Source organism: Phascolarctos cinereus, unplaced genomic scaffold, assembly GCF_003287225.1.
Source record: "Phascolarctos cinereus isolate Bilbo 61053 unplaced genomic scaffold, phaCin_HiC Scaffold_9;HRSCAF=440, whole genome shotgun sequence".
In the NCBI taxonomy this organism is placed as follows: Eukaryota; Metazoa; Chordata; class Mammalia; order Diprotodontia; family Phascolarctidae; genus Phascolarctos; species Phascolarctos cinereus.
The window spans coordinates 257,850,050-257,877,066 of NW_027556402.1; the positions used below are offsets into that span (position 1 = coordinate 257,850,050).

Genomic DNA, 27,017 nt, shown 5'->3' on the forward strand with positions numbered 1-27,017 from the left:
CTTTTTTTATTTTTGGTTTGTTTTTCGAAGGATCCAAATTCTTGAAGGAACAGCTCAGTAACTTACAGGAGGAAACAGTAAAACTGTACTAATGGGGGACTTTTTGTATCCCCAGTACCTAGCACACACATGAGCCGATGAGTGGTCCCGAGGACTTTTAGGACCAAATCCAAACCCCTCTGTTTGGCGTTTAAAACCCTCACAGGCTCATTTTAACCTACCTTTCCACATTCTTCAGTCCAGACAAACAGGCTGTCTTTCTGCTCTTCATGAACGACATTCTTTCCTGCCTGTCCCTTTACATGGGGAGGCTTCTATGCCTGGAATGCTCTCCCCCGCCTCCCCACGTTCTCTTAGAATCTCTGGTTCTCCTCAGAGCTCAGCTCAAGCAGGACCTTTAACATTAAGCCTACCTGGATCCATATTCCACCCCATCCCACTCCCCAGCCAGGAAGATCGACTTTGCAGTTACTTTGTAGGTGTTTCTACTATCATCTCCCCTGATGAATAGAAACTCCCTGAGGGGAGGGATTGCTTCATTTCTGCCTTTGTTTTCCCAGGGTCCAGCACTAGGCTGGCACACAGCAAATGCCTTATAATTGAATCAACAAATATTTATTAAGTTTCTACCATGTGCCAGGCCCTGGAGCGCAAGCTAGCAGATGAAACATTCTCTGTTCTCGACAGGAATATTCTCATTCTCTCTGGTTGTCTTGAAGGCCTGTCCTGGTGATCAAGGATTATACTTCTTCTCCTTGGCTCCAGAAGGCAGAAGAAGGTCAGGATGTGAGATCTAGGTTTGATGTCAGGGAAGAGGAGAAGGGACTCAGCATTTATTACTCACCTACTACATACACTGTGCTAAATACACTGTTCCCTCCTCATAACAACCCTTCAACGCAGGTGCTATCGCAAGGCCCATTTTACAGGATAAATTGTCAGGAAGAGTCCTACTACTACGGTGCCTGACCATGGTGTGGCGGCGACAGGAGCAGAACACAAACGAAGGAAGGCTGTCCCACACTTGAAAGCCTTCAGATAACATCCCCCTGACACAAACACAGGTCGGTTCTCTGAGGGTCTCCACCAGGTCCCCCCATTAGAGCAGGTCTGACAATCGCGGGTTGGCCTCTGCCGTGGCAACGCGCTGCACACAGATCAAGGTGGCCTAGCTTAGGGGTCAGGCAGCACCCTCCGGCTCCTGACAGTGCTGCTGGTCCCTCACCCATTGGCACCGTTTCTGGTTTCTCCTGCCTGTGTCTTGTCTACACCTGGTTGTATCTCCCAGGCGGGGAAGGAGCTCCTTTAGAGCAGAGGCTGCCTTTGCCCTTCTTTGAGTCCCTAGCACTCAGCCTTTTGCCTGGCACACAGTAGGTTAGTTTGTGGACTTCAGAGGGTGCCAGGGTGCACAGAGTTTTTCAGACTGCCTGTAAACATTCATCAGCCCCTGGTTCCATTTTAAATGTGATACCCTTGTCTACTGACCCACAGGGTGACAAATTGCAGGGATGCTGGAAACCCCTTCTCCCCCTCAATCCCTAGTGTAGTATACTCTCCTGCTCCCACTGCCTGTCTTCCCTAAGAGAATGGAAGCTCCTCGAGGGCAGGCTGCTCTCTTTCTATGCATTTCCGATTCCCAGAACAGAAGAACTTAAACCGAGGTTTGTGGAACTGAAAGCGGATGGATTGAGGCCAGGCCATGCGAAGGGCAGGGCAGCGTGTCAGTGGGCATCATGGCAGAGACGGTGGGGCCAGTCTGGGAGCAGGGGAGATGGCCAGGGTGGGGGAGGCGGGAGTCTTGATCCCCAGGGCACAGAATGGGGGAGGGGTCGGGGGAAGGTCAGGGCTCCCGGTGAAGGGGTAACATGGGGGGGTCAGGGGAAGATGGGGGCTCCTGGACCAGGCAGGCGGTCAGACGGCGGAGGGCAAGCACGGGCCGCCAGTAGCTAAGGAACGTCTGTGAAGCGCCCACTATGTGCCAGGCAGGGCCAAGTTCCAGTGACCAGCTCCGACAGGCAGGGGCAAGGTCTCGGAGCTTCGAAGTCAGAATGGGGGGCTCATGGAGGGCGGGGGGCAATGGTGAAAGGGGGTGAAAGCTGATTGACCTGGCGGCGGGAAGGCGTACACTGGGCACTGAGGACGAGTGGGGAAGTGCTGAGGGGCGGGGGTGCCTGAGAGGGGGCTGGGGTCTAGTGACCAGCGCCTGGAACGTGGGGGGACATGGGGGGGCGCATCTGCACAAGGAGGCACTCGGGTGACACCCCCCCCACACTCCGGGCATCATTGGGCAGGTCCAGGGCACAGAGGAAGAGGCGTTCTGGGGGCGGGGCTTACCCTGAAGAGGGAGCTGGGGGAGGGGCCGAGGCGCTGTAGGGGGCGCTGTGGGGCAGCTCAAGGCCCTGTGGGGAGGGCGCCATGGGGGGGCGGAGGGCTGGGGGCGGGGCTTAGCCTGTAGCTGGCGATGCGAGTCAGACCTACGGCAGTAGGTAGGGGGCGCAACTCTGGCTCTGCGCGCCCCCGCCCCTCCACAGCCGCCCCAGCGCGGACGCCGCGGACCCCGCCGGCAGGGGGCGCGGCGGCGCCCAGCGGGGGGCCGCGGCGGCGCACGACCTCGGCCGGCAGGGGGCGCAGCTCCTCCTCGGTGCGTTCCTCTTTCTGGGCGCCGGTCGGGCCCCCCCCAGTCGCCGCCCCCCCTCGCCCCGTGGCTGCTGCGGCGGCCGGGTCTGACGGGCGGGTGGTGCTCGGCTGCGCAGGCGGGGCCCGGGACCGGAGCCGGAGCGGGGCCGGGGCGGGAGCGGGGGCCGCGGCGGGGCCGGAGCGGGAGCCGGAGGAGGCGGAGCGGCGGGCGCGGGCGTCATGGGGCGGCGCCGCCGCGTGTAGGCCGGGGCCGGGGCCGGGGCCGGGGCCGAGGCCGGGGCCGGGGAGGCCGGGCCGGGCCGCGGCGGGTGGAAGGCCTCGCCGTGCGGGACGTGGAGGTCCACGAGCGCCAGGGCGGCGGCGGCCGAGACGGCCAGGGCGGCGAAGGGGGCTACAAGATGGCGGACCTGGAGGCCGTGCTGGCCGACGTGAGCTACCTGATGGCCATGGAGAAGAGCAAGGCCACGCCGGCGGCGCGGGCCAGCAAGAAGATCCTGCTGCCCGAGCCCAGGTGAGAGGCGCGCCCCGAAACCCGCTCCGAAAGGGACCCCGGGGGAAGCCCCCCTGAAACGACCCTGAAACTGGCCCTACCCGAAACTGACCCCGAAACTGGCCCTGCCTGAAATTGACCCTGCCTGAAATTGACCCTGCAACTTCCCCCAGCCTGAAACTGAGCCTAAGCTTGATCCCAGACCCTAGGCTCAAGGCTGACCCTGACCCTGACCCTAAACTCGGGACAGCCCTCACACCTCTCCCCCTCTCTCCCTCCGTCCCTGACTGTCACCCCGAGCACCCCAGTGGCCATGGCCCCCATACTTGTTTCCTTCGCCGGTCCTTCTCAGCCCTTTCTTCTTCTTCATGCCGGCCAGCCCATACTGTCCATTTTGCGCTGCCCACAGTCCGTGCTGGCTGTCAGGCCACATCCTTTACTCCTCACACCTCCCCCGTGTCCACTTCAAACTTCTCATTGCCTAGCAACCCTCATCCATCCTCAGCCCTTTATTTCACCCCATAGACTCACCTAACCCCCCACCCTCCCCTACAAGCCCCTTACAAATCGGGCTTCTTACCTCTCATCCCCTCCCACACACGTCTTACCTCCAACCTCCCCCCAAATGCTCACTCTATCTGCTACTCAGCCTTCTTTCTCCTCCTCTACTATAACTGTGTGATTTCTCCTTCTTAGACCTCCCTCTTTAACCTACTCTCTACCCTTTTACTATCAGTGATAAGCATTTATTAAGTGCTTACTCTGCAATAGGCACTGTGATAAACATTGGCGATACAAAGACAAAAATAGTACCAATTCCTGCCCTCAAGGAGCTTACATTCTAATCAAGAGAGAGTTTCCTATTGGCCTGGCCCTGAACCTGTTTAGTTTCCCCTGCCTTCCTCAATAATACCAACTCACATCATTGACTAGGACTTTCTCCTAATTCCTGCCTCTCCCTTCCCCACTAACCTTCGGCCAAAGATGGCATTTCAGGCAGTACCTGTCCTGAGGGATGACATGAAGGGGAGAAGGCACACGTTTAGTGGCCTCCTGGGGTACTTTATACCCTTGGAGTTGGGTTTGAGGAGTCTCTGTCTTTCAACCAGAGGTGAAAGCCCAAGAAAGGGGAATCTGTAGGGGATGGGGTGAGGGGATGGATGTGGCCGATGTAAATAGCACCCCCAGACTGCTGGAGGGAAAACCTCTTCCACTCGGGTGCCAGCAGGGAGTGTATGAATGCATTAGTGTGGACCCAGATGCCATATATTTGTTACACTTGGAAGAAACACCTGTGACGTCAGGCCTTCCCGTACACCTTTTGGCCTGGCTCCCCAGGGGTACCTGGAAAGGCTGGAGGCCTTCCTCCCCCTCCCTCCTGGGCCGTGTTTACAGTAGGACGGCTATTGCCTGATGATTCCATGTAGCAGCTGGGACACGGGTGCCCCAGGGGTGGCAGGTCCCTGCTGTCATTTGTAAACTGAGAGCTTGGTCTGGCCCTTTGAGAGCCCATCCCAGATAATGGGGTGTCAGGCCCAGCAGGTTCCCTGGACGCATGGTGTGTGCCTGGGTCAGGATTCTGAGGCGTGAGCTCACTCTGGGTGTGACTGTGTTTTGCCTGGACCCTTGAGCGGGCTGGCTGGGTCAAAGGGAGAGTCGTGGGTGCCGGAGTTGGCCAGTGATGAACAGTGAGCCCCTGAGGCTGGCCTGGGGTGCCCATAAGTGTGCTGGGGCGTACTCTCCTCTGCTCACAGGCATCTCCAGTCACTGGGTTTCAGATTGACTGAGCGTGAGGGACCAGAGAGGGGAATTTGCCCTCCCTTGGGGGCCCCTTTCTTTTCTGACTCTGGTGATCAGATTTCTCAAAACAGGAACTGGGGCTTACTGTGAGCACGGGGCGGCCCAGGGAACAAGGACAAGATGGGGCCCAGCAAGTTCAGAAATTGCCAAGCTGGGGAAGGAGGAAGCTGGGGACGCAGCTGTCACTTGGACCTCTGGGTGGGGACCTCTGGGATCTGATGGGATGCTGCTCAAGTGTCAGGAGCATGGGGGGGCCGCTCACTCCCCCTTGGCCTGGCTTCCCCTCTCCTTGGGCAGGTCACTTCCCTTAACTGTCTCAGTTTCCTCCTCTGTGAATGAGTGAGGGCTTGGTCGTGTCTCAGGTCCCAGCTTTAAAGCCATGCTCCTGTTCTCTCCATTGAGATGACTGAAACAGGACAGGGAAGGGAGCGATGGAGGCAGGGGGCAGGTTGGCCTCAGGGGCCTTTGAGACCCCGTCCTGCTCTGTGTCTGGGGTCCTGGGACAAGACCAACGTCTCCTGGATGCCTCTTTATATGCCTCTTGTCTCCTCTCATCCTAAAACAACCATGTGAGAGAGACAGGAATACTTTGGGAAATGCTTGTCAAGTGTCTTGTGCCTGTTTTACAGGTGAGAAAAACTGAGGCTCAGGAGCAAGTCCCACCCAGGGCCACACAGGCAGTGGCAGAGCCCCAGCCTCCGCCCTTCCAGGGTTCAGGATCCTTTCCCTCAGACACTGTGGTCTCCCTGTGCCTGGCAGACGGAGTTGTGCCCTCATCCCCCCGTCCAGACAGTGCAGCTGGCTGTTCCAGCCATGAGGGCAGCTGGCTGGAGTCCTCATTTCTTCCCCTGGATGGGCCAGCTTGCCCTGGGATTCTAGATCTCTGGGCCTGCCCTTAAACAGGGGAGTGAATGATGGTATCCTTTGCCCCTTCTTGGTATGGGCAGGGGCAGAGAGAAAGAGGCCCAGCAGCCAACCTGCATTCTCCCTCACCACTGCCTTAAGCTCCTTAGGCTCACACCTGTATGGTAGGCAGGTGCAAAATGCTGGAGACATGGGCAGAAAGGCAGCTGGAGGAGGTGGGGTCATGGATCCAGAGAGGTGCTTTCAGGAGGAAGAGGAGGGAAAGGCCACAGGAAGGAGCTCTGATCTCCATCTGTCCCTGTCTGGTGGGGACTGAGGGAATAGCTCAGCTCAGGGGGCAGCCTGGAGTGCCAGGGGCCTGGCAGAGCACCCTCTCGGTCACCTCTCTTGGACTCTGGTGACCCAGCCCACCTGGTCCCACCAGTGCTCCTCCTCTTCCTCAGAAGCTTCAGCAATCGAATTCTTGTCAGTGGCCCCCTACACGGCTCTGGAACTGAGGAGCCCGAGGGTTGCCGTCCCTTCCCTTCCCTTCCTGCTGATGTTGTTGGGACATTGCTCATGCTGTTGGCCACGACGGGCTTCCCTGGCCTTCCTTCGTCTTGGGCACTTCCTGGTCTCTCCTCCCATTTATTTCCTCCTCCTGACCTTTTCTCTATTTCCTGTCCCTCTTTTCCCTCAGTGCCTTCTCTCCTGTTAACTCTTCGCTACCTCCCAAGCTTCTGCCTCTCCCCTTTTGCCCCTGCTGGGGTGCTTTCCAGCGTCGTTCTCACCTCGGGCTCCTTCAGCAGAAGCCCAGATGTTTCCAGGCATTGTCTCCCCCCTGCCTGAGTCAGGAGTCCCTGGACCCCACCTGCCCTGGGAGGTTCTCCTTGCCACTGAGGGTGCCTCTGGTGGGCCTCGAGGGTCTGGACGGGGGCTCTTGGCAGCCCTCAGTTCTAGGAAGTTGATGTCATGGCTCCCCAATGGCAGGGGGTTGAAGATGCTCGGCAGGCTCCTGGACTTCCAGGCCTGGCTGAAATCCTGATCCATTAGTGAGCATTTATTAAATGCCTCCTGCCTGTGTAGCAGGCACTTTGCCAGGCCCTGGGGTATGGCGACTACGGAGGGGTCCTAGATCGGGGCCTTCCCACAAGAGGTTTGGTACCTTCTCTGATGCTGCACAGAGAGTCTGAGCCACTTGTCCAACATCGCCCAGCCACCGTGTCCTGGGGAGGGCCCTGCTTCTCAGCTCACTGGAGGTGTACCCCAGATAAAAGCCAGGTGTTTTGGTGGGAGGCCCAGCCGTCTCCCCCTCACTGACTGGGCAGGTAGCATTGCCCCTCTGGCCTCGTTCCCCACCCATGTGATCACCACGTGTTTCCTGCATCTGATCTTTTGCCTCTCCCCTGGACTCCTGCATAGCCCCTCCTTCATCCCCTCACTCTACCCAGTGGCATCAGATGTGGGCTCCTGTTTGCCAGCCTGGCCTAGTCCATCTTTCCACATCTTACGCTTTCCATCTCCACACCTTTGCACTGGCTGTGATCCACGCCTAGCATGCTCTACCTTCAAGACCGGGTCATCTCCTGCGTGGGCCTTGTCCTGTAGCTATGGTGCTTTCTCTTCCTAAGCGGGACTTGGTGTCTACATATGTGCGTGTATGTATTTATATGTTTGTGCTGTCTTCCCCATTAGAATGTAAGCTCCGTGTGGGCAGGAACTCTCATTTTGGCTTTGTTGCCACAAAGCTTGGTGCGTAGAAGCGCTTAATAAATGCTGGCTGGTTGGGTGAGGAGGTTTGGGCGGCCTTAGAGGTACAGTGAAGAGACAGGGAATTCTCTCCTGAAGGCAACGCAGGGAAGGATGGGACGTGGAAGGCCTTGTTTGACTGGGAAGGACAGGAGGGTGGAAAAAGGCTGCCCAGGCAGGTGGGGTCCTGTGGTTGTGATGGACGTTGTGTTTGGTCTAGAGGTACTAGGGAGCCCCAGGCGTTTAGTGGGGGACACACCTGACACGGTCAGAGCTGCGCTTCAATTGACCAAGGGCCTATCCTGTGGGGAGTTCCAAGTCTGGCCCCTGCCCCTGCAAGGAGCAGGACATTGCCTGGGAGGACGCAAGGAAGTGGTTAAGGCTGCGGGTGGCCCGGGGCAGCGGGGAGCAGTGGCGAGCAGTGGGCATGCCATTGGAGCCTTGCTTTCAGGAGAGTGATTGGAGCAGGAATTGAAAGACAGAGAGGAAAGAGACAGGAGCAGAGGGAGGGGAGATGGAGGAGAGCAGACGCCGCTTTGGTGCGGCTAGCCAGGCTCCACGTCAGGGCGACGGGCCCCAGAGAGAAGGGGAGGGCCGGGGGGCCCATGGAAAGAGCCTTGGAGCAGGGCTCAGCTCCCGCGGGAACCTTTCAGGCCTCTTTCATCCCTCTCTGAGGAGGTTGGATGACATGTAGCAGTCCCTTTTCGCACCTTCTTTCAGCCTCAGTTTCTCTTTCTGTAAAAGGAAGGCCTCTTAGTCGATGCTTAGAAGCTTTGGGTAGCTCCCCCCCCATTTTCTGCTTCCTTATCTCAATGTCTCAGGTCCCTTTTGGCTCTCAGCCTCAGTTTCCTTATCTGTAAAATGAAGCCAGACCAGCTGGTCCAGGCCTCGTCTGGAAGAGGAGAGGTTTAAAGTGGAGGACCTCTGAGGAGTGTCTCAGCCGAGGATGGCCGAGCATGGGGAAGGTTCTGGAGGCAGAGGCTCCAGGTGGAGTGGGCGTGGCTCTTGTCTCCTCTCCTGTTGCCTCCAGGGCAGGCCACCTGACTCCATCCTCCCCTCGGTGGGGAGCGCACCAGGCACCTGTGCCCTGGCTTCTCCATCTGCTGTAGCCAGGGAGAGGGCTGCCTTTCCTTCACAGTCCAGATAAATTGGGCTATGTCGGTGAGTTATTGTTCTTCTATTTTCAGTCCACACTGCCCTAAAAATGAGACGAATGGGGTGTAGCACTGATAATGTCGCCTGTCAGGCTCTGACATAGCAAGGAGTCACCTCTTTCCACAAGTGGATTTTTCTCACGTGGAAGTCTTCACGTGGCCCGGACCCAGGAAGCAGGGCTGCCTGGGAAGGGGCTTAGATTTGGAGGCGCCCCAGAAGTGGTTTTTATACCGTGTTGGACTGCAGCCGTCGGTCTTCTCTGGGCCTTGTGTCCTCGTGTTCCTGGCTCTGCCCTCTGGCCTCGGCATCTCTAGTTCAGCGAAGGCTCTCCGCGTCGCGGCCTGTGGCCCAGCTCGATGCGCTGGTGGTTTTGGGCCAGGCTGACGCCCTGCTCCCGGAATAGTACCTGGAGACTCTGCTTGTGAAAGCACCAGGGATGGAGACAGCGCCACCCCTGACGTGGGAACACGGGGTGCGTGGGCACGGGGCTGGCTTGACCCCGGATGGGGAGAGGGCTAGCCTTTCCAGGCTTCTCTTCCCCTCTGCCCGATGCCCTTTTGTTCAGATTTGTAGCCACAAGGGACCTGCAGCTGTCGAGACCAACCGTCTCATTTTACAGAGGAGGAAACTGAGGCCCACAGAGGCTAAGAGATGCACTTGCCCAGGTCGCACTAGGTGCATCTGGGCAGGATTGGAACCCAAGTCCTCTCCACGCTTTAGAGCCTCAGTTTGCTTGTCTGGAAAATGAGACACTTGGACTCCCAAGGCCCTTTTTGCTCCAAATCCCCTCATCTCCAAAATGGGAATGATCGGCCTCCAGGGTGTTTGTGAGACCTGCGAGGTGTGCGGGTCATCCTGAAGAAGGGTGCAAGGGAGTTATCCCAAGGTCTCAGGAACCATCCGACCGAGACCGCAGGGCTGGGGCCATTCTCCCTACCCAGCCAAGGAAGGCTCCTGGGAGATTCCGTCAGTCCTGAGGAGAGTCACTGAGAAATATTAATAAGCTGCCCCAGAAGATGTGGTGCTTCTGAGGAGGCGGGGTCCGGGGGGGCCCCTGGATGAAGGCAGCAGCCGTGAAGCTCCCTGGCCTTTTCTGCAGCTCTTCAGGCAGAATCCCTTGAGGTGGAGAGTCAGCCCAGATGTGAGAAGCCTGAAGGAGACTCGGGGAGCCTGGCCTGGGACGCTGCTGGGAGCTGGCTGCTGCCCAGCCCGGGGAGCACCAGAGCCACAGCCTTGGGGCAGGGAATAGCAGATCCTGAATTTGGGTTCTGGAGCCCAAAGCTGAGAAGAGGCTCTGGGTGTCGCACCTTTACACCACAGCCAGCTCATCCTTCCAGGCCAGACTGTGGGACAAGATGGCCAGAAACAATCAGGACCTCCCCCTCTTATTAAAAAAGTCAGTTTGACTTTATTTTCAGTTCCGAATTTTGTCCCTTCCACCCATTGAGAAGGCAAGGAGAAAACCATCCCAAATATGTGTAATCATGCAAAACAAATTCCTACATTAGCCATATCAAAAAAAAAAAGGAAAAAGAGAAAGCGTGCTTCAGTCTGTCCTCCGAGGCCATCCGTTCTCTCATCTGGAGGTGGGGGCTGTTCCATCGTGGGGCCTTTGGAATTTGGAATCGTGGTCGGTCATTGTGCTGACCAGAGTTACTGAGCATGATTTCAGAGTTGGCTGTCTTCCGGTATGGTTGTTGAAATTATTCTCCTGGTTCTGCTCACTTCACCTTGCATCGGTTCGTATAAGTCTTTCCAAGTCTTGTCATTTCTCATAGCACAATAATGATCTCACACTGCAGCTTGCTTAGCCATTTCCCGGTTGATGAGCATTGCCTCAGTTTCCAACTTTTTGCCACCACAGAAAGAGCTGCAGTAGATAACATTGTACCCCTTTCCTTTGCTCTCTGAGATATGGGCCTGGTAGCAGTGTTGTGGGACAAAGAGTATGCCCAGTCTGGTGGCTTTTTGGCCGCAGTTCCACATGTCTTTCTAGAGTGGCTGCACTCATTCACAGCCTCACCAGTGGTGAGCAGTGTGCCTGCTTTCCCATAGCTCCTCCACCATCTGTCCTGTTCTTTTTCGGTCACTTTAACTGGAGTTGTTCTAATGCGTATTTCTCTAATTGTTAGTGATTTAAAGCAGTCGTATCAAATCCAACGTTTCCCAGTTCCTGCCTCACTCAAGAGTTTTGCTCCTCAGGCCATTGGGCTGCAAGTTTGACACCTCTGAGTTAGAGCATTTTTAAAAAACATAGCTATTGATCGTTTGGCCTTCTGCTTCTGTAAACTGTCTGTTCCTATCTTTGGACCATTTATCAATTAGAGAATGACTCTTTTCTTGGAAATTTGACTCAGTTCCTTTTATATCTTAGAAATGAGACCTTTTTCAGAGAAACTTGTTGCAAAGTTTTCCCCCCAGTTTCCTGCTTTTCTTCTCATTTTAGCTGTATTGGTTTTCTTTGTGCAAAACCTTTTTAATTTTGTATAATCAGAACGATCCTGTTTTCCTTCCTTTGAGCCTTTTTCCCTTGTTTGGTCATGACCTCTTCCCTTCTCCGGAGACACGCCAGGCAGTTTCTTGCCCACTCCTCTGATTTGCTTCTTTCACCCTTCATGTCTAAATCACGCCCCCGTTTGGAGCTCATCTTGGTACATGGTGGGGAGTGGTGGTCTCTACCTCGTTTCTCCCAGACTGCTGCCCGGTTTCCCCAATGGTTTTTGTCAAATGGCGAGCGCCTGCTTCGGTAGCTGGGATCATTGAGTTTATCGCACACTGGGCTGCTGTGCCCGTTTGCTCCTGGGGCCCCGCGCCCCCCCATCCATCAGCTTCTCTGCTGCCGCCCAGGACCGGGTCGTTTTGATGACTAATGGATTGTAGTATAGTTTGACATCTGATAATGCGAGGTTCTCTTTCTTCCTCTTAAAAAAAAAATGACTCATTTCTTCTCGACCATTTGTTGCTCCAGATGAATTTTATGTTGTTGTTTCTAGCTCTGTAAAGTAATCCTTTAGTGGTTTGATTGGTGTGGCATTGAATCAGTAAATTAATTTATGCAGTAGTGTCATTTTTATTATGTTGGCTTGGCCTATCCATGAGCAATGACTATTTCTCCATTTATTTTGGATCCGTCTTTTATTTGTAATTGTGTTCATCTTATTCCTGTGTGTGTCTTGACAGGTAGACCCCCAAGTCTTTTATAGCATCTGCAGTTATTTTCAATGGAATTTCTCTTTCTATCTCTTCCTGCTGGGTTTTGTTGGTAATGTGCAGAAATGCTGATGATGGATGTGGGTTTATTTTGTGTATCCTGCAACTTTGCTTAAGTCCTTTTTTAAGTTGACTCTCTGGGGTTCTCTAAGTGAACCGTCATGTCATCTGCAAAAAGTCGTAGGCTTGTTTTTTCCTCTTTGCTGATGCTTGTTCCGGCCATTTCTTTTTCTTGTCTTATTGCTGTAGATAGCATTTTCTAGGACAGTATTGAGTCGTAATGGGGATAATGGAGATCCTTGCTTCCCCCCTGATCTTATTGGGAAGGCTTCTAGCTTCCTGGGGATCCCCTTCTCAGCTGCCCTCAGCCTCATAGGGCCACCTGCTTTGCAGTAGTAAGGCCTTCTTTTCCTCTTTGAGACAGAGGACAGGAAGTGCTCCTTCTTCCTCTCCCTTCCCCACCTCCGCCCACAATGGTCCCCCAAGCCCTCCTCCCCCAGTCAGTTTAACCACACACTGGGCTGGGGAGGGAGGAAGTAGTCTTTTCCCACACAGGGCAGTGCTGTGAGCTATGGGCTGTTCTCTCTCTGTGCCCCACAGCCGTGTGGGGCAGGACAGACCCCCCCAGGGGTCATGAAGAGCTGGAAGGGAGCTTGGGGTTCATTTTATGGGTGGCGAGATGTTTTATCCTAGGCTGTGGAGGGGGAGGGATCCTGACCCTGCCTCTTTCTGGAGGGGAGGGGGGATGTCTGCCTGTCACTCAGACCAGGATCCCCTACAGTAGCATAGAATATGAGGGGGACCCGAGAGGAGGGAGCAGAGTCACAGAATCTCATCCACTCCAGGCCCCACATTCTGGCCTCAGGAGCCGAAATGTCCCAGGGTCCTATGGTCGAGTCCTAGCTGGCCGAAGGAAGACGAGTGTTAGGGAGCAGGCCAGTGACCTCATGCCTGGCTTAGGTTTGAGCCGAGTGTCTGATTCTCACTCAGCCCTTATTGATTGCTGGCCTCAGGACAGGCCTTGGAAGGATGGTGTGGGAAAAATGACAAAGGCCCCTTCACTCGCCTTTGTGACAGCCCTAGAACACCACTGGGATACCAGCCTCCTCGCTGGGGGGGGGGGGTTCTCTGTGTCAAGGGGTTGATGAGAGTTCTAACCAAATGAGTGTTTTCCCGGGTTCCCAGAAGGCCCCAGCATGCTTGGGTGTGATAGGGATATGCCAGAAGGTAGGTTAGACCATGTGCTTTCTGGGAATTTGGGGAGAAGGTCTTTATTTCGTTAATCTTCTCTCTGTTTCACTTGATTCCCCCCCCCGGTATTTTTTTCTTAATTTCAGGTAAAACATTTTTAACATAATTTTTTTTTAATTTTCTGTTCCAAATTGCCTCTCTCCCTCCCTCCCTGCCTCCCATTCCTCTTCCTTGAGAAAGCAAGCAGTTTGCTATAGATTCTACGCGTGCCATCACGCAAAGCATTTCCATCCTCCCCATCCCCCGGTTTGCATCAGATGACCTCACACCCCAGAAGGGTATGGCGAAACATGAGGAAGTGTGTGAAGCCTGGGGAAGGGCCCAGGCAGGGCCCAGGGCAAAAGAGAAGAGCTCCCGCATATGCTAGAAAGAGTGGCATCGAGACTCCTCAGTTCCCTTCAGTCCAGTGCGCCCCCCCCACACACACACTAAGAATTTAAGTGCTGCAGTTATGGTGCCTCATATACTGTTCTAGGTTCTAAGCGGGCAAAGGCAGAAATGGCCCTGGCCTCAGAGAGCTTACTTTCTATCCCAGGAGACAAAATGTGCATCAGTAAGCACATACAAAGAAGGTAGAAGGCAGCGGGGGAGTGTGGGGAGCGGACCAGGAGAAGCTTCCCAGAGCCCAGCCTGGGAAGAAGCTCAAGATTCCCAGAGGCTGAGGTGAAGAGGGACTGTATCCGACCTGGACTTGTCAGCCTGTGGAGGATGGGCTGAAGAGCAGGGTGAGGGTGCTCAGGGAAGATGGAGCCGGGTGGAGCTGTGTGAGTGGGGAGCAGGGGCCAGGCCGAGCCCCAGTGACGTGAAGGATGGGGGAGCCCCTGGCACAGGAGAGCCTGGAAGAACATAACCTAGGGGGAGATGGGGAGCTTGGAGAGGCCTTTGGGACATCTCGGCACTGTGGGGCTGCACTCAGGAGAGGGTCTGGTGTTGGAAGTGTTGAACCCCTGTGAGGGTAAGAAAGGGTCTAGAGAGGGGAAAGTAGACAGACATCCACGGGCAGGCCGGAAAAGGGAGAAGGAGGAGGGGCAGTGGCCAGCAGTGTTGTGAAGGCCCAGAGAAGGAGGCTGTGCCAAGTAAAGTGAGGGAGAGTGTCAAGCGAGGCCTCATGTAGGCCACCATCACATTCCCTGCATGACCCAGAGCGCACAGCTCTTGTCATTTCCAAGTGTAGAAGAGAAATTGAGTCATCTGGATTCAACCCCCTTTTATGAAGTCCCTACCTGTAAAGCTGTGTGCCGAGGCTGGGTGGTAGAGAAGGATAGAAGGTTGCGCCATCCCTGCCCTCAAGTATCTCCTAGTCTGCTAGCGCGGGAGAAGAAATGTGCACGAATAGAACAGGTTAAGGAACAAAATGCTCTGAGAGATGGAAGGGATTGTGTCTGGCTGGAAGGCTTCAGGGCAGAGGCAGAGGAGAGGGGAGTGTGGCTCAGGCAGGGAAGCCAGCCTGACAGAGGAGACTGAAATCATTCTGAAGGTGTTTACTGAAAAAAATTATGTGAAAAGGCACGGAAGGAACTGGGCTACGAACAGCCTCCATTAGCAAATCGTCCAAGCAATTGGAGATCCATTGTGCTGGTCTAGAGAGGCAGAATTTAAGAGAGATGAATGTCAAATTCTCCAGTTGGGTTTAAGAAATCAACAGTGTGAATACAGCATGAAGAAGACACGGCTAGACAACACTGTGCTTGGAAAGGGACAAGCCCGGGTGTCCAGAGCGGCATGGCACTCGTCAGAGACTTCCTGGGGCCAGAGTCAGTAAACAGAGACCAAGTGGGTGCTGTGTGCCAGGCATGGTGCCGAGTGCCGGGCTGCCCCTGCCGCGGGGAGCACCAAGGGGCTTTTAGACGCGTGTAGGCCAGCCAAGACTTGAGATGACCTGGGGAGGGGTCGCTGAGCTGGCTGCATCTTACGGGGTGAGCCGTTCTGGCGGCAGGTGAGAAATAACGATGCAGCCTTAGTCCACACCGGGTGAACAGGTCGACTTCTGGGTGCCATTATCAGGAAGCGTTGACCAGCCTGAATGTCCAGCGAAAGGCAGCTGAGATAGCGAGGGGACTAGAGGCCGAGTCACATGAGGATGAAGAGTGGGGGCTGTGAGCTGGTGTTCTAGGGTTCAAGGAAGGCACAAAGTGGGTCAGACTCGAGCCATGTGGAAGGAACAACTTGGTTGTGCTCAGGGCTGTCCAGAAGTCAGCCATGGCTTTTAGTGGGTCTCTGAGCCTCGGCCAGGTGACCACATATGCTGTCGATCCCTATTCACGTGTGGCTTCTGAAGGGCCTTCCAGCCCTGAGGGTTTGTGAGCTACTGAAGGCGTTGGAGCAAGAAGGGGATGTGATGAGATCGGTGCATTAGGAAGGTGTTTTTGGCAGTTCTGTCAGAATAGAGACAGAGAGGCCAGCCAGGAGGCCGGACGGTAGCACGGCAGGGTGACAGGCCACAAGGGCCTGGCTTAGGGTGGCAGAGGCGCTGAGGAGGAGAGGAGAGGACAGGACAGGTGGCGTGGCAGCTGATTGCATATGGGGATGAGCAGGAGGCGGGGCTGAGCGTGACTGGCAGGATAAGGATGCTGACATTGGAGTGGGTGAGGTCACCTCGGGGAGAGTGGTGGGGGAAGCAGGTATGGGGATGTGCCAGGAGGAGCGGGTACCCTGAGAAGGCATGAGCAGCAACTGGAGGTGGAGGGGCAGAGCCCGGCCCCTCCGAGACAGTGTCCGGCAAGCGAGAGGGCTCGGAGTGAGTCGGGTGCTGCTGGAGCCAGCTTTGGGGTAAGCAGGCAGGAGAGTGAAGTGAAACGGCCCCTGCCCACGAGGAGCTTACACTCTAACAGGGAAGAAAATAGTAATATGTGCACGTCTCTGTGAAGATGAATACAAGGCAGTTTGGGCAAAGTGAAGGAGCACAGGCCTCATCTCTCCAGTAGGGCTTGACTGGAATCTGGAGGGAAATGAGGGATTCCCAGAAGCCGAGGTGAGGGATGGGCAGTGAGAGGACCCGGAGACAGAGCGCGGAATGGGTGGAGTGAGAACAGCAGCCCACAGAGGGAGGCAGGAGAGCTTCTGCTGCCTGTGGAGATCAGGATGGGGGAGGAGGAGACCGCCAGGCCACGACTGCGTGTGCCGGCAGCCTTGGGATGAGAATCCAAGCTCTAGGCTGGCTTCCTCCCCTGGCCGGCTGCTCCCTGTTGGCTGTGATCTCATGGCATGATGCCATTTTCCAAGCTAAGGATGGTCTTCTGAGGGGCCTCGGGAAGCTGAGGCCAGGAGCTTCCTGGTGTTGGGGCAGCCCTGGGCTCCTCCCAGGTTTGTCTGGTGCAGCAGCTGTCCCAGCTGAAAGGCTGAATGCCAGTGCTGATTGGGTGTGAGGCACTGGGGGGAAGAGCACGGTTCCTACCCTCAAGGTGCTTATAATCTAGTCTGTCCTGGGAGAGCCTTAGCAGGCAGAGGGCCTGGAATTCTGGTCAGATCCATCATAAGAGGAGAGCAGCTGCCCAAAGGCGTAATGGTGAGGGCTTGGTGGAGGGCTCTCTAGGCCAGGTCCTGCCTGGATTCCATCTTGGAGGCCCCTCCCTCCCAGCATGGAGACTGCTGTGTTTTGTTGAGGGCTAGGGCCCAGGGTAGCCTCAGGCCTTCCTCAGACCTGCCCCTTACCTGCATTCTTATTCCTGCCAGTGGAGCTGCCTTCTGCCAGCCATCAGGCCCCCAAGGCCCGCTTCTGCTTCTGTCCTCCTGTGTCTCTTCTCCTCCATTCCTTACTTTCCATCCCCACTGGCCCCATCCTCATCTTCTGCCTCTTGCCCAGTTGACTGTAATGACTGGATTCTCAGCCGTCATGTTCTTCCCTGACCCAGTTCAGTGGTTTTCTGCCATCCAGGCCTCTCAGCTTGGCGATCCAGGACCTCCACAAAGGGGCCTCGCCTTACCTTTTGGTACTTCCGTCCCCATACTTTCTACATGGCCCATGACGCCTTCCCTGAGCTCCCCAGGTGGGTGTGAACCCCTCGCCCCCCAAAGTTCTTGAGCTGGGTGCCGCTGCTAAGCATTGTAGAGATGCAGCACCTAGAAGTTGGGATTTGGACCTCCGCTCCCTGCTGGATGATAAGCTCCCCGAGGGCAGGAGCTGGGATGCACAAGCAGGCGCTCCCATTGGCCGGGCCAGTCTTTGGGCGCCTCAGACGTGTGCCTTGAACTCCCTGCCTCTAGCAGGAGGCTAAAGTGCTGCCCCTTCTCACCTTGGCTCTGGGCCTTCCTTCCCCACCTTCTGCAGGAGACCCCTCCCGCCTCCCCAGCACCACCACTACCAAATGGCCTTCCATCTACTCTGTGTGTGTGTGTTGTCCGTGCCGAGCTGTTTCCGCGTGCTCTCCCTCAGGAGAATGCGAGCTCACTGAGGAAAGCGACTGTTCTTGCTGTTTGCAGAATCCAGGGTTCGAGCAGGGCCTGGCACGTAGTAAGTGGATTTGGAATGGGCCGAGAGCTGTGTTCTGATCCTCGCTCTCGCCCTTCCTCACTGGATGACCTTAGGCAGTCAGTAAACCTTTCTGCCTCAGCTTTCTCCCCATAAAACGGAGGTAATGATACGCAGTGTCTGCTTCGCAGGATTCTGTGTGAGCAAGCATTTATGAAGTGCTACCTGTGTGCCAGGTCATGTGACAAACGCTGGGGATGCAGAGAAAGGCGGAAACACAGTCCCTGTTCTCGGGGAGAGTGTTGTCAGTCAGCTAATATTTATTAACTGCCTACTGTGTGCCACATGCTAGGGATACAAAGAGAGGCATGGTTTCACAGGCAGTTGTTTTGAGGGTCAGTGAACAGCACGCACATCACGCGCAGCCAGCCTTTGTGGACCGTGGTGGGCGCCGTTCTTCTCCTTGGGGAACGAGCAGGGCTCTTGGGGCCATGGGTGTATTTGGCTGATGCCCTGCCCAGCCTGTCCCCCCTTCACTCTCTGCTGTCTCCCCCACAGCATCCGTAGTGTCATGCAGAAGTACCTTGAAGACCGAGGGGAAGTGACCTTTGAGAAGATTTTCTCTCAGAAGCTTGGTGAGTGAGGGTGGGTGGCGGGAGCAGGGAGGTATGGCCTGGCTCCTGGGCCCCACTTGGAGCCACGGTGGCCCTGTGGAGCACTTGTGCCCCGGGGGGCCTGCTTCCCCACTGGAGGCTGGGCAAGCTCCTCCTTGGGTTTTTTGTTTTTCTGAGCTGCAGCTTCCCCTTGGCCAAGGCTGCAGCTGTGCTAAGGCCCGTTGGTGGGACCAACAGGAAGGGGCGGGGCCCTTCCTGTGGAGGGGGCCCAGGCTCTGCCGGCTGCTGGCCAGCTGCTCTGCTCCTGTTGCCTAGTCTCTAGCCTTTAAGGCCCATCCCATCGTTGGGGGGGGGCCCACAGATTGCTTGAGGCCTGGAGGGTCCCCCCCCAACTGCCAGGACCTATCCCCAGATGTAGCCCTCCCACACGACCTTGGCTAAGTCTCTCCCTCCCTGCCTCTCCCTGGCAAGAAATCGTGTAGAAGCCAGGAAAGCTGGCCAGCATCTGTGCCCCTTCCATGGCGGTAGGGTTCACCTCGACCTGACCTTGTGGACAGTTGGGAGCCTCAAAAAGAGGCTTGTGGGTAATGCCCACCTTCCTTGAAGAGTCTGGTCAGCAGTGTCCTGTGAACAGGAGGCAGAGGTCAGCCCACAATGGTGCCTTGGGATTGATGGCGGAGGTCAAGGAATCCTTGGCTCTCGGCCTCCCCTCTAGGCACACTGCTCAGTTAGAATGACTGTGCCCCTTTCCCCGGGTGAGGAAATTCTGAAGTGAGCCCCAGTGAGGCAGTGCGGGGCTGGGACCTGAGTCCATGCTCTGCCCTTGGTGCATGACCTTGGGCAAACCACTTCCATCCCTTGGCCCCATTTCTGTCCTCTGTAAAATGGAAGGGCTGGGCTTGGTGGTCCCTGAGGCCCCTTCCAGCTCTGATCTCTGACAGGCCCCCCTTCCTTCACCCTTTGTCCCCACATTCCTTTCCCAAGGTGCTCCTGGCTGACCGCAGGGGCCCCCCAGCCTTCTCCTCCATCCTGGGGTGGCTGCCAGAGAGGGCCACAGAGCCGGTTTCCATGTGAAAGACCCCTCTAGCGTGTCCATGGGGTGGGGGTGGGGATGTGGTAAGGATGGTGTGGATGGCTTCATGGTCTGATACCAAGAATAGACCTGGCTGTGTCCCTGTTCTCCACTGGTGTCCTGCCTGTGGGCCTCAGTTTACTCATCTGAAAGTAAGGAAGTTCATCTAGAAGTCTTCTCTGATCTATAACTTACACACACACACACACACACACACACACGCGCGCGCGCGCGCTTCCATTAAGTGGAGGATCTTCCTCACCTGTGTCTTTCCTCACCTGTACTCTCAGGCTACCTGCTCTTCAGAGACTTCTGCCTGAACCACATGGAGGAAGCCAAGCCCCTGGTGGAATTCTACGATGAGGTAGGTGGGAACCTGGCCTCAGTGGGGAGCCACCTCCTCCTTTCAGCTCTGCTCTGGCTGAGGTGAGGGGTGGGGTCCTTGCTGTCAGATGGGGCCTGGATCTCCTGGCTGTGGACCTGCCTTCCTTGTTCATTCCACCTGGCAGAAAGCCCTCTCCAGAATATATGGGACGCTGTGGCCACCGATGACATATGTTCAGGCCCCAAAGAACAGTACAGATATTAATGCTAAAGAAAGTCATGGAGGGAAACCTTTTGCATGGGCTGATACTGGAGCAGGGACCCTATATGACTCCTGGGGATTTGTTGATCAGATCAAGAAATACGAGAAGTTAGACTCAGAGGAGGATCGTGCCATCAAAAGCCGAGAGATCTTTGACTCGTACATCATGAAGGAGCTGCTGTCCTGCTCCCATGTGAGTGCCCAGCCAACCTCTGACCCTCTAATCCATACTTGCATCAGCCCTGGTAGGAGAAATATCTTTGTTGCCTTGGGCCAGGCTAACCCAGAATCTCCCAAGTGATTCTTCACTGGGAAGGGGTGGGCTTTGAGTTGGAAGAGGGGAGGGGAGCCCAGGGCTCTCGTGGACTCAGAACTGACAGTCACCCATCTCCCTTTCTTAGCCTTTCTCCAAGAGTGCCACTGAGCATGTACAGAGCCGGCTCCTGAAGAAGCAGATACCCCCTGACCTGTTCCAGGTAGGTCCTTGTGTTTTTGCCAACCATCCCCACCCTGCCTTAGCGCCCCAGCCTGCTGTAGGCCTCCTTTGTCCTTCCCATCCTAGCCCTTGACCCTGCCCCTGCCACCATCAGGTTGGTCCATATCCTTTTACACAGTGTGATTAGAGGTGGGCAGTCCCAGGCTGAGCCTTAGATAATGTCACCCTACCACACTCCAGCAGATGTCTTGGGCCATCTTAAGGTCTGGGGCCTGTACCCTATCATGAGACCCTCCCTAAGTCCTGGGCTTGGGGCCTTTTTCCTTAGCCATACATTGAGGAGATTTGCCAGAGGCTTCGGGACAACGTATTCCAGAAATTCATTGAGAGGTAAGTTTGAGGGTCAAAGTGGGAGAAGATAGAGGGGAAAGTAGAAAGTCTAGGAGAGGCAGGAAGGGAAAAAAAGCCTGGGCAGAGAGCAGAGCCTGGGTAGCACAGAGTGAGGGCCCGGGCCTTGGGAGGCCCCCTGGAGGCAGGCAGACCCATGTGGTGTCCTCTTGTCTGAGCTCTGCCAGATCTGCTCAGGGCACGCCTACGGCAGGGAGGCTCGTATTCACAACTAGGCTGTGAGCTCTTCAGACTCCAGGAGGAAGCCTTGGCAGCCAGCACATCTGCACTGGGCTGTGCTCAGGCCACAGTGCTCGACATGCTAATGGTTACAGGCTGGGGTCATATAAATGAGAATGAAGAAGGGCAGCCAGGTCCCTTCGCCGGCCTCCTGCACCCCTGGGGTGCCTCTGGACAGCAGGCGCCCCAGGAGAGGGCTGGACCCTCCCTGCCACCCTGGCCCCCCATGTCTCCCTGCTGAGACGTGAGGCTTCCTTCTCTTCCAAGGATGGGCATGGGAAGCAGGCCGGGCCGGGCCAGCAGCCTGGCTCACTGTGGCCACGGCCGCCCTCTCTGTTTCAGTGAGAAGTTCACTCGGTTTTGCCAATGGAAGAACGTGGAGCTTAACATCCATGTGAGTAGGCGCTAGGAGCCAGAGGCCCAGGGTCATGTGCGCCTCAGGGCCTTTTTCAGGGGTCACAGAGCTGAGAGGAGTCAAGCCAACCCCTCGTTTTACAGATAGGGAAACTGAGACCCAGAGAAGGGAAGGGGCTTGCCCAAGATCACACAGAGGCAGGCTTTGAACCCTGCTCTTCTGTCTCCAGAGCCATCACCTGGAGCCCAGGGGCAGCTGTTGCTCCTGTCCTTCCCTTGGGAGAAGACGGGGTTCTAGTCTGGCTCTAGGGGGTCCTGGGAAAGCAGAGGGAAGAAAGAGACAAATGCGCTGGCATTTTGGAGGCAGCGGGATGTCGGGGCCATAGGCCCCTCAGGCCCCGTGGTACTAGGGCCTCAGCTGGGGGGAGGGGGGTAAGGGGAGGGGTGTGAGGCCTCTTGGGTTACGCTCACCGAGCCTCTCCTCCATCAGCTGACCATGAATGACTTCAGCGTGCACCGAATCATCGGCCGTGGTGGCTTCGGGGAGGTCTACGGCTGCCGGAAAGCCGACACGGGCAAGATGTGAGTGGCCCTGGCTTCAGACCGGCATGCAGCCAGGAGAGGGGATCAAGGGGACCCCGAAGGGAGAGGGGAGGGAGACGCCCCTAGCTCTGGTCCCTTCCCCCTCCCAGGTACGCCATGAAGTGTCTGGATAAAAAGCGTATCAAGATGAAGCAGGGGGAGACGCTGGCCCTGAATGAGCGCATCATGCTTTCTCTCGTCAGCACTGGGGTGAGCTGGGCATCGGGACGGGGTCTCCCTGCCCCCTTGGCTCAGCGCTGGGTACCCTCCTCTCATCCTTCTCTTCTCTGCCTCCCCCAGGACTGCCCCTTCATCGTCTGCATGTCCTACGCGTTCCACACTCCCGACAAGCTCAGCTTTATCCTGGATCTCATGAATGGTGAGCTCTCCCTCCTGGGACCTCCCCTCGGGCCTGGCTGCCTGGGTCCCAGGCTCCAGCCTCTCCGTGTTCTGGCCTTCCCTAGGCGGGGACCTACACTACCATCTCTCCCAGCATGGGGTCTTCTCGGAGTCAGACATGCGCTTCTATGCTGCCGAGATCATCCTGGGCCTGGAGCATATGCACAGTCGATTTGTGGTCTACCGAGACCTGAAGGTGGGAGAAGCCCTTCCACCCCCCACAGGCCCAGCGACGCCCCCAGCCCCTGAGCAGCGTCTCGTGCCCCCTGTCAGGCTCCAGAAAGTGGCGGGAGGCCCCATGACCATGGCAGGCTCCCCGCCCTTCCTCCGTCCTTGTCCAAGCCAGCACCGTCCCTCTCATGCTGCACGTGATCCCTGGCTGCCCCGGCCAGAGCTCCTGGTGCCCCTGAGCCTCCCCTCCCCCCAGCCAGGGACCTCCCCTTCCTGGTCCCCTGCTGCCCAGCCCCTAGACAGCTGTGTGTGTCCCACCTACAGCCTGCTAACATTCTGCTGGATGAGTTTGGTCACGTGCGCATCTCTGACCTGGGCCTGGCCTGTGACTTCTCCAAGAAGAAGCCTCACGCCAGCGTGTGAGTATGGGCCCCCCTGCGTGTTCCCCAGCAGGCCCCAGGCTCCCCTCCCTCCAGCCTAGCCTGGGCTCTTACGCTGGCTCCCGTGTCCCCGCAGGGGCACCCACGGCTACATGGCGCCCGAGGTCCTGCAGAAGGGCGTCGCCTACGACAGCAGTGCCGACTGGTTCTCTCTGGGCTGCATGCTCTTCAAACTGCTGAGAGGGTGAGTGGGCAGCCCCTGACTGTGCCTTGGGAACCGTGATCCTGCAGAGCATTCTGGGAGCCAGGGAAAAAAGCTGGAGAAGGAGGCAGTAAGAATGGCCTCCAGCCTCCCTGCCCTGGGGTCCTTGCGGCCTCCCAGAGTGAGGGAGCAGGTGTGGCCTTGGGGTCCGTGGAAGGCCTGCTTATACAAACGGAGGAGCGGAGGCTCATGGGGAAGATGGTCAGGACAGCGCTAGGTTCAGAATCAGCACGGGCTCTGTCACTGCCTGGAGCTGCAGCTGCATCTGCAGGGGGAAGCTGGCCTGGCAGAGGGAGGGGAGGCTGGGGGGTGGTACTCGGTAGCCTGCTGACCTCGTGTGGCCGGCCACCTTTCCCGCCCAGGCACAGCCCCTTCCGCCAGCACAAAACCAAGGACAAGCATGAGATCGACCGCATGACGCTGACGATGGTGAGCACGGGAGGCTGGTGCCAGCCCCTCGAGGGAGGCCGCAGGGATGGGCAGCCCAAGCCCGGAGCCCCCACTGGGGCAGCAGGGTGGCCGCTTGTCTCCTGCACATACATGGGGGCAGACGGGATAAGTGCCGGTCATCGGGAGGGATCAGCCCGTGGAGACCTTCCTGGGGCCTGTGGGGTGTGCCAGTAGGGCAGGGGCTGGGTGGCGGATGCCACGTGATCTGCTGAGGACCCCCGCGGCCTCCTGCCCCTGTGTTGTTGCAGGCTGTGGAGCTGCCTGAGTCCTTTTCACCAGAACTACGCTCCCTTCTGGAAGGACTGCTTCAAAGGGATGTCAACCGGAGGCTGGGCTGCCTCGGCCGTGGGTGAGTGGGCGCGCCGAGCGTCTGCTGCAGCTCAGCTTGGGCAGGGGGCGAGGCCAGGGATGGGGGCGGGGGACAGAGTTCTAAAGGTCGTCCTGCCCCTCCCCCAATCACCAACAGGGCTCAGGAGGTGAAGGAGGACCCATTCTTTAAGAGTGTGGACTGGCAGATGGTTTTACTGCAGAAGGTAAGAGCGTGGGCGAGGCTGGGGATGGACAGCGAGCTGAGCACCCCCAGCAGGGATGGCACAGCCTGGTCTCCTTGTGACAGTATCCTCCGCCCCTGATCCCACCTCGAGGCGAGGTGAATGCTGCTGACGCCTTCGATATCGGCTCCTTCGATGAGGAAGACACGAAAGGGATCAAGGTATGGGGGCTGGGCCCTGGGGGCAGAGGGGTGGAGAGGCCCAGAAGCCCCCATGCTCAGGACCGCCTCAGCAGCTGCCGCCAGGGAGCCAGTGAATGCGGGAGTCTAGCCCCAGCGCAGAGCCACGTCCTCTTGCCATCCCGAGGCCGTGGCGTCACTGAACCGGCGCGTGAAACCTTGACGTCTGCCCTTTCTCGTGCAGCTGCTGGACAGTGACCAGGAGCTGTACCGAAACTTCCCCCTCACAATCTCAGAGCGGTGGCAACAAGAAGTGGCTGAGACAGTCTTTGACACGGTCAACTCTGAGACTGACCGGCTGGAGGCCCGGAAGAAAGCCAAGAACAAGCAGCTGGGCCATGAGGACGGTGAGCGCCTGCCCTGCCCCGGGGCTCCTGCCCAGAGGCCCCCCAGCCCGGGGCGGAGTCTCTACCACGGCCTCCCTCTCTTGTACCCCTAGATTACGCCCTTGGCAAAGACTGCATCATGCATGGCTACATGTCCAAGATGGGCAACCCCTTCCTCACCCAGTGGCAGCGGCGTTACTTCTACCTGTTCCCCAATAGGCTTGAGTGGCGGGCCGAGGGCGAGGCGCCGGTAAGGAAGGAGCAGGGCTGGGCTGGGCGGGGCCGGGCGGGGCCGGGTCGGGCTGGGCCAAGCTGGGCTGAGCCAACCCGACCCACCCGGGCCAGGCCGGTTTGGCGTCGCCCCGGACGCCCTGGGCCGGGCAGGCTGGCTGCAGTCTGAGCAGCCTCACCGTTCCCTCTGTGGGGCCTCTGCAGCAGAGCCTCCTGACCATGGAGGAGATTCAGTCAGTGGAGGAGACCCAGATCAAAGAGAGGAAGTGCATCCTGCTCAAGATCCGAGGCGGCAAACAGTTCATCCTGCAGTGTGACGTGAGTCGGGGGAGGGGCCAGGCCTAGGGGCCACGTGGTACAGAGAGAGGGGGCTGCCACTGGGCAGCCGCCTGGGACTGCCTCGGCCTCTGAAAACGAAGGAGGGGGGCGGCGGGAACGGGGCGCGCCTTCCTGGGGCCTCTGCGGGGTTGGACTTGGGACGCGAGGCTGGCACGGGGGTCTCCCCGCCTCAGCCTCCCTGGCTGACCTGGGCTGGGCCGGGGCGGGGAGCAGAGCGACCCGGAACTGGTCCAGTGGAAGAAGGAGCTGCGGGACGCCTGCCGGGAGGCCCAGCAGCTGGTGCAGCGGGTGCCCAAGATGAAGAACAAGCCGCGGTCGCCTGTGGTGGAGCTGAGCAAGATGCCGCTGACGCAGCGGGGCAGCGCCAATGGCCTCTGACCCCCGGCCCGTCTGGCCGCCTGCCCCCGCCCAACCTTTTATGAACCTCTAATTTATTTTGTGGAATTTTTATTATTTTTTTTCCCGCCAAGCGGAAAAGGTTTGATTTTCTAATTATTGTGATTTCCTGTGGCCCTGCCTGGCCCTGTGGAAGGGGCCTGCTTGTCCCCTACACCTCCTCTTACCGAGGCCATGTAGCACCGCTGCTCTGACTGTGCCCTGGGACCGGGAGGTGGCCGTTTCCGTGTCTTTCTAGCAGGGACCAGGCAGGGTTCGATCTGGGGAAAGGCCTGACGCCCCTCCTGGGACGGGAGAAGACAGTCCAGTTCTCCCCCGTCCCATCTCCCGTGGGCAAGCCTCTTCCTTTCCCTGTGAAGTGGCTGAGGCCACGTGGTCTCAGATGCCACCTGGGCACCCCAGCAGACTGAGCCGTGCGTGTGCCCATGCTGCCCCAGCCATTGCATCCCCACAGTTGTATCTGCTAGGAGAGCTAGCAGGTTTGGGTGCCCCCTAACTGTGCCACTCAGGGCTTCAGTCATGGGAGCTCGCAGGATCGGGGTCCTACCTGAAGCTCTCCACCACAGTGCCCTGATAGGACTGCTGCCCGAGCGCCCCTACAAAAGTCAGGGGACCCGCCTTTGCCCCCCTCCCCTTTTCCCTGCCCATGGGATCACCATGTGTCCTCTCCTGGCTTGCCACCTCTGCTGAGGGCATCAGCTTCCGTGTGCCAACTCCCTGGCTCTGGCACCATTCAGGAAGGCAGGCTCTGGCCTGAACTGGAGGAGCCACACGGCTGAGCAAGATTAGCCAGTCTGTGCCAAGCACCGCCGTGGTATCAACTTCACCCTTCCCCCTCCCCATGCCTACCGATGCCCCTGCCCTACCGATGCCTCTGCCTTGCTTGGCAGGAGCCTTGCAAGCTTTCCCGGATTGTGCCAAATGGACCAGGCCTCGTGCGTGTCTCAGGGGAGCAAGTCTCAGGCTTAGCCACATGTTTCACTGGTGAGCCCAGAAAGAAAACTTGTGTCCTAACCGTTCCCCCCCCCACAGGATTTAGGATCGAGGCCGCAGGAGCCCCAGTGCCCGGTGGGGCCCATAGCTAAGTGTTGAGCCCCTTCCTTGCCCAGGTTGGGGCCAGTGTTACTTTGTCACTGTCTCCCCAGGGGCTGGTGGTGCCTGTGGCCCTGCCCTGGCCCCCATGCTGAAGTCCCTTCCTGGGTGCCCACCGCATGTTCCCAGCCTCCCTCCTACCCGTCCTGCTGCTGCTGCTGCCACCGCTGCGCAGTGTGTGATGTTCTCCCCGCCCGGGGCTGGGTCTATGTGTGATGCCCCTGCTACCATCGCGCCTACCTCCCCACCACCAACACTCCATGTGCGTTTCTTTGCCGATTTTTGAATGTGATTTTAAAGAGTGAAAAAAAAAAGATTGAGTTTTTATAAAAAAAAAAAAAAGGGTACCTGTCTGCATGGTCTTTGTGACTTGTGTCTGTCTAATGTTCTCCTGACTGGGGCAGAGTGGGAGGCTCAGGAGTAATCA

The 27,017-nt window shown here is 57.4% G+C and overlaps 1 protein-coding gene and 1 long non-coding RNA gene across 2 annotated transcripts; one reads left to right on the plus strand and one right to left on the minus strand.

The window, feature by feature from the left end:
- The first annotated feature begins 2,461 nt into the window (after positions 1-2,461).
- Positions 2,462-26,934, plus strand: GRK2 (G protein-coupled receptor kinase 2). Its single transcript, XM_020968170.2, is given in 22 exon segments — positions 2,462-2,644; positions 2,646-3,148; positions 18,102-18,178; positions 19,520-19,593; positions 19,907-20,008; positions 20,217-20,291; positions 20,580-20,641; positions 21,221-21,272; positions 21,723-21,814; positions 21,925-22,024; positions 22,115-22,193; positions 22,279-22,409; positions 22,709-22,803; positions 22,901-23,008; positions 23,389-23,455; positions 23,725-23,825; positions 23,943-24,009; positions 24,093-24,188; positions 24,391-24,553; positions 24,646-24,782; positions 24,968-25,081; positions 25,316-26,934. Coding segments are annotated over 22 exon segments (2,643 nt in total). The 3' UTR covers positions 25,481-26,934.
- LOC144455402 (uncharacterized) lies at positions 17,841-21,792 on the minus strand. Its single transcript, XR_013484149.1, has 2 exons — positions 21,704-21,792; positions 17,841-21,547 (listed from the first exon to the last, which is right to left on the minus strand). It is a non-coding gene; the product is annotated as an uncharacterized LOC144455402 (long non-coding RNA).
- Positions 26,935-27,017: the final 83 nt, after the last annotated feature.